Raw genomic sequence first — 16,792 nt, 5'->3', positions numbered from 1 at the left:
TAACAAACCATGAACCATCAAAAGATAAAGACACTCTAAGTCATGTTTTCTACACAACATATCTGGAAAATACGTCTTTCTAGGAAATTTGTATTGGTAGATAGAAATTCTGGCCTAGAGGGTAAGGTGTTCTTGTGGAGAGTTTGAGCAAATTATACCAATATAATTATTTCTTTCATTTCTCACAGTCAACAGGCAAAAAAAGACTACCAGAAATGTCCTAGACAATGATCCTTAATGTATCTACATTAATTCCTCATTCCAATTCTCCACCAAAAAACAGAATGATTTGTAAATGTTTAATATCAATTTTCAGGGAACATTATGTCTGCAAGAGTGAACAAATGTCTAGAAGTGTGAAAGTTTTATATATTTAGACCTTTTTTGCTCCTCTTTTCTTTCAGTTCTATTGAGGTTTAATTGACAAATATAATTGTAATATATGAAATGTACATGTGATTTGATGTATATGTCATATATATGATATATTGTGGCCTTGATTTGTATTCCTTTGATGTTTAATGATGCTGACCACCTTTTCATGTACCCATTGACTATTTGTCTTCTTTCAAAATGTGATGATTTGATATATGTACACTTTGTGATAGGATTCCCACCATTGGGTAAATTAATACATCCATTATCTCACATATTTACCTTTTGGACAGGGGAGGGAACAATTACATTCTGCTAACAGATGTAAACCAGTCACAAAAGAACAAATATTGTATGATTCCACTTATATGAGGTACCCGAGGTAGTCAGATTCAGAGACAGAAATTAGAATGGTGGCTGTCAGGAGTTGGGGGCAGGGAGGAATGGTGGGTTATTGTTTAAATGGGTAGTTCCTGTTTGTGAAGATGAAAAAGTTCTAGAGTTGAATGGTGCTTACAGTTGTGCAACAATGTGAATGTACTTAATGCTACTGTAAACTTAAAAACTTAAAATTTTGTTATGTATGTTTCTCTATAATAAAAATTGCATCATCTATATACTTCAAAATGTTATATTGTAGTGTGGAACAAACGTCCCTCACTCATTTGGAGAATTTCTTTAAGGCTCCACCTACCCCGATTCAATTGCAATTTTAAATGTATCTTGACATAGTGCCTGATGAATTCGGCCCAAGCTTGAATGTAAGGTTCGAAAGTTATAAGGAAAATGAGAAACAACTCTTGGATACCTATTATGCAATAAGCAACGTATTCTGAAGTAATAATACACAGATAAAAAAGGCATAGTGATAGTACAAAATGAGAAATGTTAACAGTACATTCCATAAAATACAGTGAGTGCCAGGTGGAATACACGCTCACAGTGCAAATCCAAGCTCTTTGCTTTTAAGATATGCCAAAGATAGCTGTGATAAATATACTGCTTTTTAAAGGTTTGTCAAAGCATCACAAACATACTTCATATTTTTAAGATAGTAATTACAAAGTTGTAGTAGTTTTAGTCTATAAAATAACTTCTAACTGCTGATAGAGATCTACCCCATTAAACTGTTGCAAAAACTAATGAAAATAAGAGAAATGAGATAGTACCAATTAGAAACAGACACAATCAAAACATTTAAAGTTTATCTTGCATTGGCACATCTAACAGGTATTGCTATAGCAACTTAGTTATCTTGAGATATTCGGAATTAGAAACACCATACTGTTGAAAAATCAACATTTTCACTTTTAATTTTATGTGAGATGACAATTGTTTGAGGTGTATTACATTAATTTTAAAAATATATATAATAATATGTTATTTATAGGTAAAAAAAAAAAAGTCAAGACTGATGAGTTCAGGGGAAAAAAAATGAGGAAAAACATACATCTTCAAACTTTACTATTCCAAACAGTTCTCAATCTAGTGTGTATGTTTGATTGGGTGGATGGGAGAAGGTGTGAGAGCAAAGAAGGGTTGGGGAAAGTAAATACAAAATAAATATTAAAATGTAAAAAATGACGTGACTTCTGTAAATTAGAAAGCAGATATGAGATAATCATTGTGGCCTTTTAAAAAAACTTCCTACTGAAGCATGAATTCTTCAAGAGTACTTGGATCCAAAACAGCGACACTGAATTGTGAGACTGCAAATACTCATTAAAAACACATTTTGAGAACCATGTATGATGGTGATTCATTCACTTTCTCATAAATTCCTCAGGCTACAGCAGACTAACAAATAAGTAATGTGAGAAGTAATACTACAAGTGATGCGAGAAAAAGGGGGAACACAAATACTATTATGAATGTGCATAATTAAATGAACATAGCAAAGAAAATGCAGCTGCTGAGTAAACAAAAGAAATTTCCCAAAATAGACAGAAGAGTAAAATACTTGAATATCAGGGGAACATTTAGCAATTCCCTGATCTACAGGTTGAAGCTGAGCATATTACAAACCTACCAAAAGGAACTTTTGTCTGATGTTTAGAACAGAGGTCTGTACAGGGAAAATTCATTAGTCACTTTAAAACTCATGTTGAAAGGGTTTATAAACTTTCTAAATATGTTGTAAAATGATTCAAATTGTTCGGTTTCCCTAAGAACACAGGGATATTTTATGATTTATTATATATTTTAAGTTATAAACAGTTCAGCAATCACTTCTTCAAATTAGGTATGTCTTGGAATTTAAGCACAGAATGACAAAGACTGAAGAAATAGTGAAGCTCTGTGTGGTATTATTTTTGCTTCTTTGGTGTGGGTAATGAAGAATTTAATGAAACTATCCCCGCCTTTTACCAAAAGTCCATTTGCAAAGTGCAATATTTTTTTTACTTGAGATGACCCTTCAAGAAGTGGCTTTTTCCAGTCCAATAAATATTTAATCATTATCACAAAAGGTTAAAGGAGAGTTTTGAGATATTTACCTGAGGAAATCAGAATTGAATCCAGAAATTTTAATCTACCTAATAACTTCAATGTTTCAGTGGCTTCGTATAATACAAAACTTCTTTCCCTTACTCACAGAATGGTCTGACACAGTTGTCCTGGATCAGGCTGTTTTCTTCAAAGTGACAGCAGGGACCCAGGCACCCTCAATGTTGTGTCTCTACCTTCCTTATCATCCTCACTGTCTTCGTCTTCTTCATTTAGCCAGCGGTCAGAGAAAAAGAATAGAAGTTGATATGTGGAAGGCTTTCATAAGCCAGGCTTAAAAGTAGTATACATCACTTCTGTCTCAATCTACCTGGCTACAGTTGTCACATGGCCTTATTTAAAGCCAAAGGAGGGTAGGAAATGTAGTGTAGCTGTGTGAGTTTGGTGAACAACCAGTAACTTGGACGATTTATCTCTTTATATATAAAAATGTTTATTTACTGAGGTTTATTTTTCCACAGCAACACCATCTTACCCAACTCCGTCTGCTTTTCAGGACTATGCATGTGTGTGGCATGTGTGTGTACATATATGAGGGTAGGAAATGATCAAGATATGACTAATAAATGTACAGAATAAATGTACAACAGTGAATCACAGAATACAGTCTTATTCATCAAAAATGAATGATTTAACATCTGAAAATATGGATCAATTGGCTAAGGTACAAAAAAATCAGGACGATACAGTAGGACATCCTAAAACAGGCTGCAGATATTAAAAAGGATTAAAAAGACTATAACTTTATAATAAATTCAAAAAATTAGAAATGAAAAATTCCTAGAAAAATATGACAATTTCTAGAAAATACGAAGACTAGAAAAATATTAGCAAAATGTTTCACCATAAAAAAAAATTATCGTGCTTAAAAAGGAAAATATTATTCTTACAGAGAACATAAAAAGAAAGTTTCCCTATTTGTTTAATGGAGTAAGCTAAATCTTTACAGGTCTATGTTATGCAAGTGTCATTGAATGAAGAAAAAGATACTCCTTAAGAGAACCTAAGAGGGAGCTGAGAATATTTGCAAACTGAAATCTGGCTTCTATCTGAAAATAAATCTTAAATCCTGAGCTTGTCAGTAAAGATGCTTCTGCTCAACTCAAGACTCCAATCACCTCCCCTGTTCCCTGGGTTGGCATATCTCAGGCTATTACCCTTCACTCCCAGCCTGGTGAGCTCTGTGGGAGTCTTCCTTTCCCTTCTGACTTCCGCCAGCCACCATGTGCTGACACATGCAAGGACAATGAAACTTCATACCATCCCAATCTGTACCCCAGTGTCCCTTACTAGATACTCCTTTCCTAGGGGGGATAAATTCTCGCTCTCTCCTTTGTGCTACAAAAAGTATATGAGACTATAAAAAGAAACCAGACTGTAACAGTAGGGGATCTTATCCAGTAGGAAAAGAAGAAAGGATGGAACTGAGTATATGGGGTGCAAGGACCATGTAGGAGGGGGTGGGATGGGTAGATTGAGGAAGTAGGCACTTGTGCGCTCCCTAGAGGAGTATCCTCAATCCTCACTGACTCCCTCATTTAGTTGTGATGCTTGCCTTTAAAGACCTCTGATATCTGCTCTACTTCATAGCTAAAAAATGGGGCCAAAACATTTAAAAGAACAGTCTGAGGGAAAACTAGAGACAACTCAGAAAAACAGAGCAAACCATCAGAGTGCACAGGGATCTCAATCACCACCTGAGAGAAAGGCATCCTAGTCTGAGATAGAAGAGGAACTAATGTTTCTTGAAAATCTCTCTTTGCCAAAACAAAGGGCCCCGGTGTCTCTCTCTCAAAAAGATGGTATTTCTCACATATACAAAAATGGATTTTCCACTCTGGAGCTGTCGTGGATCTCTCTTGCTTTTTCCCTTAGATAACAGTTCCCATACTCCCAGTCAGGGATGCAATCTCCATCTCTCTCACACAGCAGTGGTCCCCACTGTCCACATACCCAGCAACAGATACACAGAAGAATGGAGACTAAAATCAACAAACAGATACAGAAACACACACACACGCATGCTAACTTGCATAGACAGGCCAACACAGACAGATAAAGGTCTCTATATGGTCCCCTATATTCTCTTAGTACTGCTCTTTATTACATTACTGTTTTAGTTTACTGCCCTGCTTTACCACTCTGAAATCATCTTATCTACCCGTTTATTTGTTCATGCTCGTTACGTTCCACATGGCCAGGGACTGGTCAGACAAGCTCATTGCTGTAGCTTCATTTCACAGCGAGGGGCCTGGCACCTAGCAGGGATTCAATAAACATTTGGATCAGTGATAAAATTACCTTCCCATATCTAACCACCTGCATAAAGCCTTCTCCTCCTCCCTGAATTAAGCTCAGCATGTTTGTATCATATTGATCTGGGCAAGCAACTCCTGAGGCTCTAGGCCAGGGCCCCCTCACCATCTGCACCCTCTCAGTTCACACCAGTCCCAGTACTTGTAATGTTGTTGGCCTTTGGATGTGGCTCTTCCCACAAACATGTGAAGATAAACAGACAAATAGGCAACCGAGAGAGCTCCAGGGCTTTTAATCAACAGAATCCAGAGCCTGCCCCCACCTGGGTTGTGGCCAGATTTCAGGCTGTACTCAGAAGTTCACAGTCCACCTACAGTGAGGATAGGGCCATGGGGTTGGGGAAGAACAAAAGAGGGGTTAGTCCAGGGTAGGCTGAACACAGGGATGAGGTGCTAGGCTTTAATCATAACTCCTTCCCACCTCACAGAACTCCATGAAGAGTGGAGTTCATATACAGAGAGATAAACCAGAGGCCCTCCCTCTTTCCATACCTGTAGTCCAGAAACACAAGGCCCTGAGTGAGAGTCTGACCTGATCTAGGATCTTTCCCCCATGCTGTCCCTGGGAAGCCATGGCAAACTTGCATTTCCAGCAGGTTGTAGGCAGTCGGCCTTGGGGAGACATGGTATGGACATGGGTAAGGCCCATCTCTCAGATTCTCTCTCCACTTCCCTACCCATCTGCCCCATCTGTCATTCACCTTGGTGGACACGCTCCTGTCACTCTCCATGGTGTACCCAATGTTCTGTTCCTGGGGCTGGGTCACCTGTTGGGGCTTATTCTCAGGAAGATCCAGCTCCTGTGGTAGCTCTGCCTCTGTCTCAGGGAGTAGCAGCTTACCCTGTAGCATATGTAACAGCTGGAGGAAGGTCTCGTGCCTGGAAAAATAAGGTGTGTATAGAAAGGGAACCTCAGCTGGATCATTTCGGGGGGCCTGCAACCCATATTCCAAGCTCACCTCTGCAGCTTGTCCTGCTCCTGCCCTGCTTGCTGCTTCAAGGTTCCAAGTTCCTGATATAGCCGCTCAAACTCCTGTTTAGTTCCTATGTGACGTTCCTTCACCTCTGCAGAAACTTCTGCCAAATGCTGCAGATGCTTCTTCTATTGGGAATGAGAATGGAGACAGGGCTCACCGGATACTGAGGACTGAGAGCCATTCCCCTAATCCCCTCAGCCTAGACCCAGCTCAGGGCTCAAACCCATAGATGGAAGGAAGGACCCTACTCACTACAGGCAGGACCAAAGGCCTAAAGAAAAATGGTAACACACTCAGTTTGCTGTGTGCCCGATCCTATATTAAGCGATTAGTACAACAAGTGCCGATTGCTTAATATAGTATCGGGCACACAGCAAACTAAGTGTGTTATCATTTTAACAACTCTTTAAATTAGGTGCTAATATTGCCTCCATTTCACAGATGAAGAAACAGAAGCACAGAAAGCTAGGTGACTGCCCAAGGGTCAAACAGTTCTAAGTGGCGATGTTAGGATTCAAGCCCATGTTGGTACCTAAAACGCCTCACAGAAGGAGATTGTTTTCCGAGCAAAGGACTTAGTTTATGCAATAGCATGGTAGTAGGGTGGGATATTTTCCTAGGCGGATGGACCTACCTGCTGTAGCTGCCACTGTTTCTGGGCTGTTCTGAGTTTCTCCATGACCACTTGTTTCTGCAGGTAAGCAAAGGAAGGGGATAGGAAGAAGAGTGTTTTTTCTAGCTGGATTTTGGTACGTGGCCAGTGGGTCCGACTCAACACGTTCACCTTTTCCCTCCTCCTCTTTGTGTGCCCTTCCCTCCCTCACCCTGGTACCTTGGCCTGGAGCTGTTCAAGAGCCTCCTGGAGCTGTGCTTGCTTCCTTTGGGCCTCTTCCATTTGGGGCAGGGCCTGGGCCAGAGCACTTGTGATGGCCTCCACGTGTCCTTGGTAAGTAGCCTTCAGTTCTTTCCATTGCTCCTTGGCTGCAACTGCCCTCTGTCCTGAGATGAGCCACCAGAATGAGAACTTGAGTGAAGGTTGGCCGACCTGCCTGAAACAGCAGACTTGGCTGACAACCCCCTTCCTTCCCTACTCAGAGCAGCCCTTATTCCAACTCCCTGCCTACTCACGGCTCGTGTCTTCAGAAGCCAAGGGGTCCAGGCCCTTCGCAGTGTCCTCCTGAGCCAAGAAGTTCTGCAGTAAGTCTACTACCTGAAGCTGGCTGCAAAGCAGCTTTTCTTTCTTTCGGGAGTCCTATTCAGAGGGAGGATAGAGGCAGAGAACATCCTTACCTCATACTGCTCACCAGCAACGCTGCCCAAGTTCAAAAGGACCCAGGAGCAGTCACTGGCTTCTGAAAGGCTGGCTCCCATTTTGAACATACAATCACAAACTCAGCCAGGATCTGGGCAGGCAGTTCTGTCTCCTCCTGCAGGCCTGAAGGCTTCAGGATGTCTGCCAGCTTGGCCAGGACCCTGAAAGGGCAAGAAACAGGGGAAACTGCAGATTCCTGAGTGCTAGTATGGGGAGCTTGTGTACGCATGGCACGTATGTAGATGCATGTATCAATGCTGAAAGTCTTGCCTTGACCAGTATCTACACGTAGTACGAAAGGGCCATCTGGGACCAGGAATGGTATGTGAATGGAGGATAAACGGAGGTAATAAGTGTCATGAGGAAAAACAAGCAGAGCAAGGGGACTAAGGAGTGTGTGGTAGGGGCTGTGATTTTAAATAGAGTATTACACTCTATTACACTGAAGAGAAACCATTTAGGTCAAGATCTGAAAGCAGCCAGGTAAAGAAAATAACACAAATAAAGAAAAAAATAAGGGCAAAACTGATGGGGAGTGGGGAGCCCTCCAGGCAGAGAGCATTAACCTTGGGGTAGGTTCTCAGAATACTTGGAGAGGGGCTCAGGACAGGGGGCTGGATGCCTAGGTCTAGGCTCTCCAGTTCTTCCTTGTTAGGGGCTGGAGAGATCCAGTAGAAGGCAAGGATCAAGATAAAATAACCCAATGAAAGAGTGTGCTAGGACAGTGGAGACAGTAATTAAATGGCCCTTCCAGGATGTCTCCCTTTAGAAAGGTACAATCTGTGAAGGAATGGGAGAGTCTGATAGAGTAGGACCTGTGTCCTTTCAGGACACGCCCGTAGGAGGTCCCACATAGGCCGTACACGTTAGGAACCTAAGACTGGGACCTGGGGTCATGATCACTTCACTGTGTCGTAGAACTCCAACAACTATAAGGTGCCCAGAGGATCGTCCAATGTACTCGGGGCCTTTCAAGGTCCGCCCCGGCCCGCCCCGGCTGCCACCTGGCGGCAGACACTTACTCTAGGGCGGCAGCCTCTGCCTCGGTGTCCGCCGCCTCCATTCTTCCCTGCGCCGCTTTTCAGCTCCAAGCTCCCCTATCCTTTTCTCTTCTTTGGATATACAGTGAAACGCGCGCCAAGGCAGGCGACTGGTTGCCCAGTCAATAGGCGGGAATTAAGGACCATGGTGCTCTCTCATTGGCAGGCGCTGTTTGGCGCAGGCGCAATTATAGCTGAAGAGGGCGGGAGAGCAGTTCTGCGCTTGCGCGCTAGCCCGTAGGCGTTGCTGGAGACTGGAGGTGGAGCGTGAGCTTACTTGGTGCCGCAGGGCTGGGTTTTTTACGCGGAAGAAGGAAAAGCATTGCTTTGAGTTTGGATTAAGGGGAAACTCTCCACGTTAACTTTATTAAAAAAAAAAAAAATTCTACCGCTGTATGAAAAGAACACTGAGTCTGTCTTCCAAGACACGGCATCAGTAACGAGGGACAGTGATCCTGGAAACAGGGAACAAATGGATCGGCTCAAACAGCTTATAACAGTCTTTAAAGATTTTCCAGGAGGTGGTGCAGGGTGAGAGAACCCAAACAGAGCCCAGCATAGTACCTGCGTTGACAAGACTGAGCTGAAATTCTGGGGAGATCGAGGCAGTTAACGTTCTCAGCAGCGTATAGGAGAGAGTTGCTCCGAAAGAGAACTCATGAGTCCTGCAGAGTTTTCTCAAGTGTTCAACTGAGTACTGAGTGTCCTGTGTCTGAGGAAACTACCTGATAGGGTTTTAAAGATTCCTAGAGTTTATTTAGGGTCAGAAATAGTGTTCCACCAGTCAAGCTGGAAAACTAAATCCGTGGAGCATTGACAGAGTACAGAAGTCATGTCTTAGATGTAGGGAGTAATCAACATTAGGCTGATCACTGCTCTAGTGTCACCTAACATCTTAAAAGCAAGACCCAAGTGGATCAAACTGTTGATTAATCACTGAAATATATGACAGGCCATATTTCAATAATATTTATGGTAATGCAAAACTGTCCAGTCACCAATAAGGTACAGTTTACAATGCCTGGCAACCAGTTAAAAATTACGAAGCTTGAGAAAAATCTATAACTGTCAGAACAGAAATAGATGTTAGAATGAACAGACAAGGACATTAAAACTTTTTATAACTGTTTCATATGTTCAAAAAGATATGCAGAGCTATAATAAAGGTAAAATATAAGGATATGGAGAAAGGAATGCTCACATTGGTGGGCATGGAAAATGGTGCATCAGCTTTGGAAAACAGTTTCACAGTTCCTCTAAATTTTAAATCCTAATGCTAATCGCAATTCAACTTAGATAGACATCTATCCAAGAGAAATGAAAATGCATACAAAAACTTGTACACACATCCATAGCAGTATTATTTGCGAGGGCCAAAAATTAGAAACCACTCAAATGCCCATCAGCTAGTGAAGGAAAAAAGAAAAATATCTCCATTCAGTAGAGTATTTTTCAGCAATGAAAGAGACTAAGGTACTAAACGTGCTAAAACATGAATAAACTTTGAAAATATGCTGTTAAAGAAACCAGTAGCAAAAGAGCACATCTTTTGTATTTTTATGATCTTATTTATTTGAAATCTCTGAATTAAGCAAATGTAAAGCAACAGAGAAAATAGTTTAGTGGTTGTCAGGGCTAGAGGCTGTCAGTTGTGGGGGAGATGACTAGGTTATAGGAAGGGGCTATAAATAGAAGCAGGATTTCTTTTTGGGGGGGTGGGTAAATGAAAATGTTCTAAAATTAGATTATGGAGAAGATTGCCCAATCCTATCTAAAAACTCATTCAGTTTACTCTTTAAATGGGTCTCATATGAATAATCACATTAAATGAAAATAGTTTAGATACTCAAAAGGTAGAGATTATCGAATTGAATACAAAGGAAAAATAATTATATTAAGAAATGAACTAAATATAAAGATAGAAATAGATGAAAGTAAAAGGATGGAAAAAAATAAGCCATGCTAATGATAATTAAAGCAATGATGGAGTGAGTTTTTTAATATATATAGGCATACCTCAGAGATACTGAGTTCAGTTTCAGATCACTACCATAAAATGGATATCACAATAAAGTGAGTTACATGAATTTTTTGGTTTCCCAGTAAATATAAGTTATATTTATCCGATATTGTAGTCTTTTAAGTATGCCATAGTATTATGTCTAAAAAAAAAGTACATGCCTTAATTTAAAAAAACTTTATTACTAAAAAATGCTAATTATCATCTGATTCTTCAGTGAGTTATAGTTATTTCATCTTCCTTTAGATTTCTGCTCAAATTTTTCAGACATTGATCAAGCTTTCCTTCACTTTTAAACCCCCTTTATTATATGTTCACAAAGCTCTATGGAGTTTTTAATACCGTTCATTGCTGCATTTTTACATTTGTAAATTTTTTGATATATTTCTCCTTTTCTAATCAGTAAGCTTACTGAGTATAGGACATATTTTTACTCATAACTAATAGTAAGCAATTAATAATTTCCTACATGCATATTATGTAACGAACAGTTTATGCAGGTTTTAGTAGGCTATTTTAAGGATGTTGGTTTTGTCATAAGGGTAATAGAAAGCTGTCAAAGGTTTCTTGGTAATTAGATGGCAAGTCAGCTTTCTATATAGGAAAAAAGAAAGAAAGAAAAGGAAGGAAGGAAGGGAGGGAGGAAGGGAGGGAGGGAGGGAGGGAGGGAGGGAGGGAGGGAGGGAGGAAAGAAATCACATAAAGACAAGAAATAAAGAAGAAGGAACGAAGACATAAAGAAAAATCCCCCTACAATAAATGCCTAATCCCTACACTCCTCCCTCCCTCCCTCCCTCCCTCCCTCCCTCCCTCCCTCCTCCCTCCCTCCCTCCCTCCCTCCCTACCCTCCCTCCCTCCTCCTCCCTCCTCCCTCCCTCCCTCCCTCCCTCCTCCCCACCACCAGAGAAAGAAAGAAAAAGAAAACCGGGAAATTATATTATTCCAGTGGTCTCGGAGAGATAAGAACATTTTTGGATTGTACGATTCTGTTTGGTAAAACAGCAGTGGAGATAGAACTCTGTGTATTTAGGTGGAATAATCCACCTAAATACAAATAGATTGTTACAAATGAGTGGATCTGGATATGTTAGAGTTGCTAAACTATGTATCCGATATGATGCTTAGGTTTCCGACTGTGCGACTGGATCAATTGTTTTTCAATTTAATCAATAGTGATTCCTGGGTGAAAATCCTGTTTGGGAATGACTTATTTTTGTTGACCTAGATATAGATGTTTTAGTAATCCAAATGCATATTTCAAGAAGACGTATGAACAAGTGGGTTTAGAGCTTAGATGGTCAGAATTGGATATGTCTATTTGAAAGTTAGAAACACATAAGCAATTGATACCGTGGAGATGTATGTCATTTCCTGGGTTGATAATATAGAGTAAAAAAGAAAAGATTGCTAGAACATATGTAATTGAGAAACTCTGACATGGATTTATAGAGAAAATATGAGCTTTTAAAAGAGAGAAAAGTTTTTGGTGATAAGAGAAAAAAAAATCAAGTGCGATATGCAATCGACAAAGGACAAAGTTCCAAAAAGAGAGAAATCATCATGCCAAATTATACTGAGGTCAGATAAGATGGGAAAGAAATACTTAATTGAATTTAGTAACATGGTGATTATTACTATTCCTTTTGAGAGATGTTCAATAAAGCGATTAGAACATAAAAGCCAGATTATATAGAGGAAATATAAAGCAGATTAAATAGAAGCATTAAAGCAAATAAATGGAGATGTGTACAATATAGGAAGTTCTTAGAATTTTGCTAGAATACACTAGAACACATTAATACTAACTCTCAAATTAGTAGTTTTCACCAATTAAAGTTTTAATAAGCTCCATTGCAATTTGTATTATGTACATCTAATGAGAAATTCTTTCCCTATTCTTTCCATAAATAATCTCCTTGCTTGACTAATAAAGATCCTTTCTCCTTGATGAATCTATTTTCTTAACATTTGAAATATTCTACATATATGACACAGTGGAGAAAATAAATTATACGTTCTGAAGGGCATATTTGATTAGAGTAACAAAGATTGGTTTTATCATAAGGGTAATAGAAAGCTGTTGAAGGTTTCTTGGTAATTTGATGTCAAGTCAGCTTTCAGTATAGTATAAATAAACCTAAATTGTGAGGGTAAGGGGAAGAAAACTGGGAAATTATATTATTCCAGTGAGAGATGAGAACATTTTTGGATTGTATTATTCTATTTGGTGAAATGGCAGTAGAGATAGAAATAACTCTATGTATGTAGGTGGAATAATCCATGGGTTTTATGATTGAGTGGATCTAGATATGTTGAGTCACTAAATTATGTATCAGATATGATGCTAAGGTTTCAGACTGTGCAACTGGATGAATTGTTTGGAGAGTTTAAGTCTCTGATCTATTTATCACAAATTCTCATGGAAAAATTGCCTTTTGAATAATGTTCTTTCCAAATATATTAAATTACCTCACTTTACATCTAAATGTAAATAGGGTAAACCAGAGACTAAGTCATTAAAAGATTAAACAATAAATAGCAAAAATTGACACACTCAAGTTGAACTTGAATGCTATAACTTTAAACATCACACTGCACAAATTTGCCAACTGTGTTTAACCCTCTACTTGTATCAGATTTCGAGAGATCCAATTTAGAATCCTAATGAAAATTATATCAATTTTTAAAAAGTAGGAGTAAAAGTTTTCTCTATTTCTGTGTTGTCCAATACAGTAGCCACAAGCCACATGTGACTTTAAATTTAAATTCATTATAAAATGAAAAATTTAGTTTCTAAGTCACCTTAGCTACATTTCGATGCTCAGTAGAAATGTATTGCTAATGGCTACCATACTAGACAATGCAAATTTTATAGCATTTCTGTGGATAGAAAGTTCAGTTGGACCATGATGATTCAAATAAACTTTTAGCTACATTAGACATATATATCCCTTTTTTATGTACCAAAAATTTACATTTGCATTAATTCCAGCAAAACCAACAAGGTAAAAAAAAATCCACATTCAAAAAAAGTCACATTTTTAATAAAGAATTTGCAAATGTATAAATTGTATGTGTTTATAAATTTAAAGAGTACTATTTGCAGCTCATCAAACTCCAATTTCCTCTATAAATTATATACAGAAATTTCGTGTTGCTCAATCATCTTCCTCTGTTGCAGAAAATAATAGCACAACCAGCCAGGAAGTAAAGCAAATTCCCTTAAGCTTATAATTGATATGGGAATTATATTTTCATTATTCAGAAAAAAACATCTATTCAATCATTGAAAAAGTTGAAAATAAAAAAAATAAAGCATATGTTTCTAGAAATAAGAAATTTCCTCATTCATTTTGAAGCTTTTCTTGTATAGTACATATGAAATGGTTCTGAAAATAGTGCTTACATTAGCACTCAAATGGAACATAAACTGTTTTATTGGGATACATAAAGTGATTATGGGGCTGATTCAGCTGAGATTCATAGAACATAAATATAAGTAATGAGTTAAGATGTATCTTAAAATTGTAGGAAAAAAATGCCTCCAGTACTTTATAAGACATTAAAAACAACATATGATGCATTTAGAAATGATTTCCAATTGTATAGAAACTTGTTTTGCATGTCCAGCTCTCTTAGCACTGTTTTAGGATCTGAAATTGTATTTATTTCCTTATCTTTTCTGCCCAGTAGCAAGGTTATTTAAATGAGTCATGGGAAATCCAGTGCATTATATATGCGTAAGGAAGTGATCACCATGCTCAGTCTAGTAACCATCTGTCATCATACAAGGCTATTATGATGGTATTGACTATATTCCCTATGCTGTCATTAATCCTCGTGACTTTTATAACTGGAAATATGTACCTTGCTTCATTAGCTGTATTAATGTCAAGTAATTATGTTGTAAACCTGAAACTAATATAATATTGTATATTAACTATACTTTAATTAAATTTAGCCACATATGAGTTGGCTGTAGTATTAAAAAATTACATATAAATAGGTGTGTATATGCATACATACATATACATATACATCTATCTATCCCCATCCATCTCTACAGGTATCTTTGTATTTGTATATCTTATACCATAAACATTAGCTAAAAATAATATTTTAAAATTGATTTAATTTTCTCCTAGATTTTTAACACCAGCTTTTTTTCCCTATAGAATCACTAATTTTTTGCTTTCAATATCATAATGACTCGGATTACTAAAATATAATTCCACTGTGATACTTATTAATTCAGAAGCTAAAGCAATAATGATTCAGATAAATATAACACATGTACCAAGACATTTTCAAAGGATGCTTAAAAATATATTTTTATTCATTATTGTGATATAGCTGTCAAAAATATCTTCTCTTTTCTACCTTCTTAAACATAGGAGTGTTTTTATATTTATATTAATTTAGGCCATTAGCAAATGAGTATTTTTTCTATGTTTCGAATATTCTCTAAACAGAACCTTAGAATTTACATAATTTAGCCTGCTGATTTTTTTTTCAAGTTATTTTTGTTAATAGTAATTTTTAGGATGGTTTTCAATAGCATCACAAAATATATGATGAAAATTTTATTTAAAAAGTTGATAAGTATTACTTTAGTGTAAGTGTTTTAAAGCATTAAGGCTAATTATATATCCGATTGGAACATCTATGTAGTAAGCTAATCATATGGCAGACAATACAAATATTTAATCAAAAAGCGTGCATAGGGAACCAAACTCTTGGTGAGGAAAATACTTTTGCTTTTATTAATCAATGAATATAACCTCTGGTTTTATTATATGTGTGTGTGTTCAGTTTTGCTCTGATAAGGAATTCTCATTGTTTACTTATTTTTTAAAACAGCTTTATTGAATTATGAATTACAATAATCAATTATGAATGTAAAATTCAATGATTTTATTATATCTATAGAGTTATACAATCAATTTTAAGACATTTTCATCACTTCTAAGAGATTTATTTTGCTTGTTTGCAAGTGAATCCCTGTTCCTACCCCTAGGCCCAGACCAATATTGATATAATTTTTTGTCTCTATAATAGACTCCTCTTTTCTGGACATTCCAGAAACACACAATATAGGCTTTTTAGCTTCTGCTTCTTTGCCTTAGCACAGTGTTTTGAGGATTGTCGTTGTTGTAGCATGCATCAGTAATTTGTTCCTTTTTATTGAATACATTCCGAAGTGTGGGTATACCACATACAGTTTATCTATTCACCAATTGATGAAAATTGGATTGTCTCTAGTTTCAGATGTACAGTGTAGTGGTTACACATTATATAACTTACAAAGTGATGATCGCCCCTCCCCCCCAAAAAAGTAATCACCTGGCAGCATACATAGTTATACAGTGTTACTGACTATTTCTTGTGCTGTACTTTACATCCCTTTGACTATTTTGTATCTGTTAATTTGTTCTTCACCTTTTTCACCTAGCCCCTCCCATCCGGCAACCATTAGTTTATTCTTTGTATTTGTGGGTCTATTTCTGTTTTGTGTGTTCATTTATTTATTCATTTTTTTAGATTTCACATATAAGTGAGATCACATAGTATTTGTTTTTGTCTGACTTATTTTGCTTAGCATAATACCTCTTGGTCTATCCATGTCTTTGCAAATGGTAAGATTTTATTCTTTTTTATAGCCGATTAATATTTCATTGTATATATGAACCATAACTCCTTTATCCAATAGTCTGTTGATGGGTATTTAGGTTGTTTCCATATCTTGGCTATTCTAAATAATGCTGCAATGAACATCTTTTCAAATTAATGTTTTGGATTTCTTCGGATAAATATGCAGAAGGAGAATTGCTGGCTCATAAGGTAGTTCTATTTTTAATTTTTTCGAGAAGCCTCCATACTGTTTTCCATAGAAGCTGCACCAGTTTACAATCCCACCAACAGTGCAGGAGGTTTCCTTTTTCTCTGCATCTCCGCCAACATTTGTTTGTTGATTTATTGATGATAGCCATTCTGACAGGTGTGAGTTACTATTTCATTGTAGTTTTAATTTGTGTTTCTCTGATGATTAGTGACATTGAGCATCTTTTCATTTGTTTATGGGCTATCTATATTTCCTTTTTGGAGAAATGTCTATTCAGGCCTCTGTTTTTTAAATGAATTGTTTGTTTTTTTAGTGTTAACTTGTGTGAGTTCTTTATAAATTTTGAATATTAACCCCTTATCGGAAGTATCATTGGAGAATATCTTCACCCATTTGGTAGGTTGTC

At 37.5% G+C, this 16,792-nt stretch overlaps 1 protein-coding gene across 4 annotated transcripts; it reads right to left on the bottom strand.

Annotated features, from left to right (window-relative positions):
* Positions 1-1,180: 1,180 nt before the first annotated feature.
* ZWINT (ZW10 interacting kinetochore protein) lies at positions 1,181-8,639 on the bottom strand. Of its 4 annotated transcripts, none has more exons than XR_001598020.2 (10): positions 8,507-8,639; positions 7,555-7,645; positions 7,301-7,424; positions 7,005-7,171; positions 6,807-6,863; positions 6,155-6,297; positions 5,897-6,074; positions 5,728-5,807; positions 5,459-5,506; positions 1,181-3,086 (listed from the first exon to the last, which is right to left on the bottom strand). XR_001598020.2 is itself a non-coding variant. In XM_036223315.1 (9 exons), the coding sequence occupies exons 1-8, from the start codon at positions 8,545-8,547 to the stop codon at positions 5,733-5,735; spliced, it is 876 nt and encodes a 291-aa protein (XP_036079208.1). In that variant the 5' UTR covers positions 8,548-8,639; the 3' UTR covers positions 4,951-5,138; positions 5,728-5,732. The 4 variants fall into 4 exon arrangements, 2 of the variants coding, with proteins under 2 accessions (XP_036079208.1, XP_016009836.2); XR_001598019.2 differs by lacking the exon at positions 1,181-3,086 and adding an exon at positions 4,951-5,138; XM_036223315.1 differs by lacking the exons at positions 1,181-3,086; positions 5,459-5,506 and adding an exon at positions 4,951-5,138.
* Positions 8,640-16,792: the final 8,153 nt, after the last annotated feature.

Source organism: Rousettus aegyptiacus, unplaced genomic scaffold, assembly GCF_014176215.1.
Source record: "Rousettus aegyptiacus isolate mRouAeg1 unplaced genomic scaffold, mRouAeg1.p scaffold_m13_p_6, whole genome shotgun sequence".
In the NCBI taxonomy this organism is placed as follows: Eukaryota; Metazoa; Chordata; class Mammalia; order Chiroptera; family Pteropodidae; genus Rousettus; species Rousettus aegyptiacus.
Note: the sequence above shows the minus strand (reverse complement) of the source record. Positions and strands in the feature narration are given on the sequence as shown.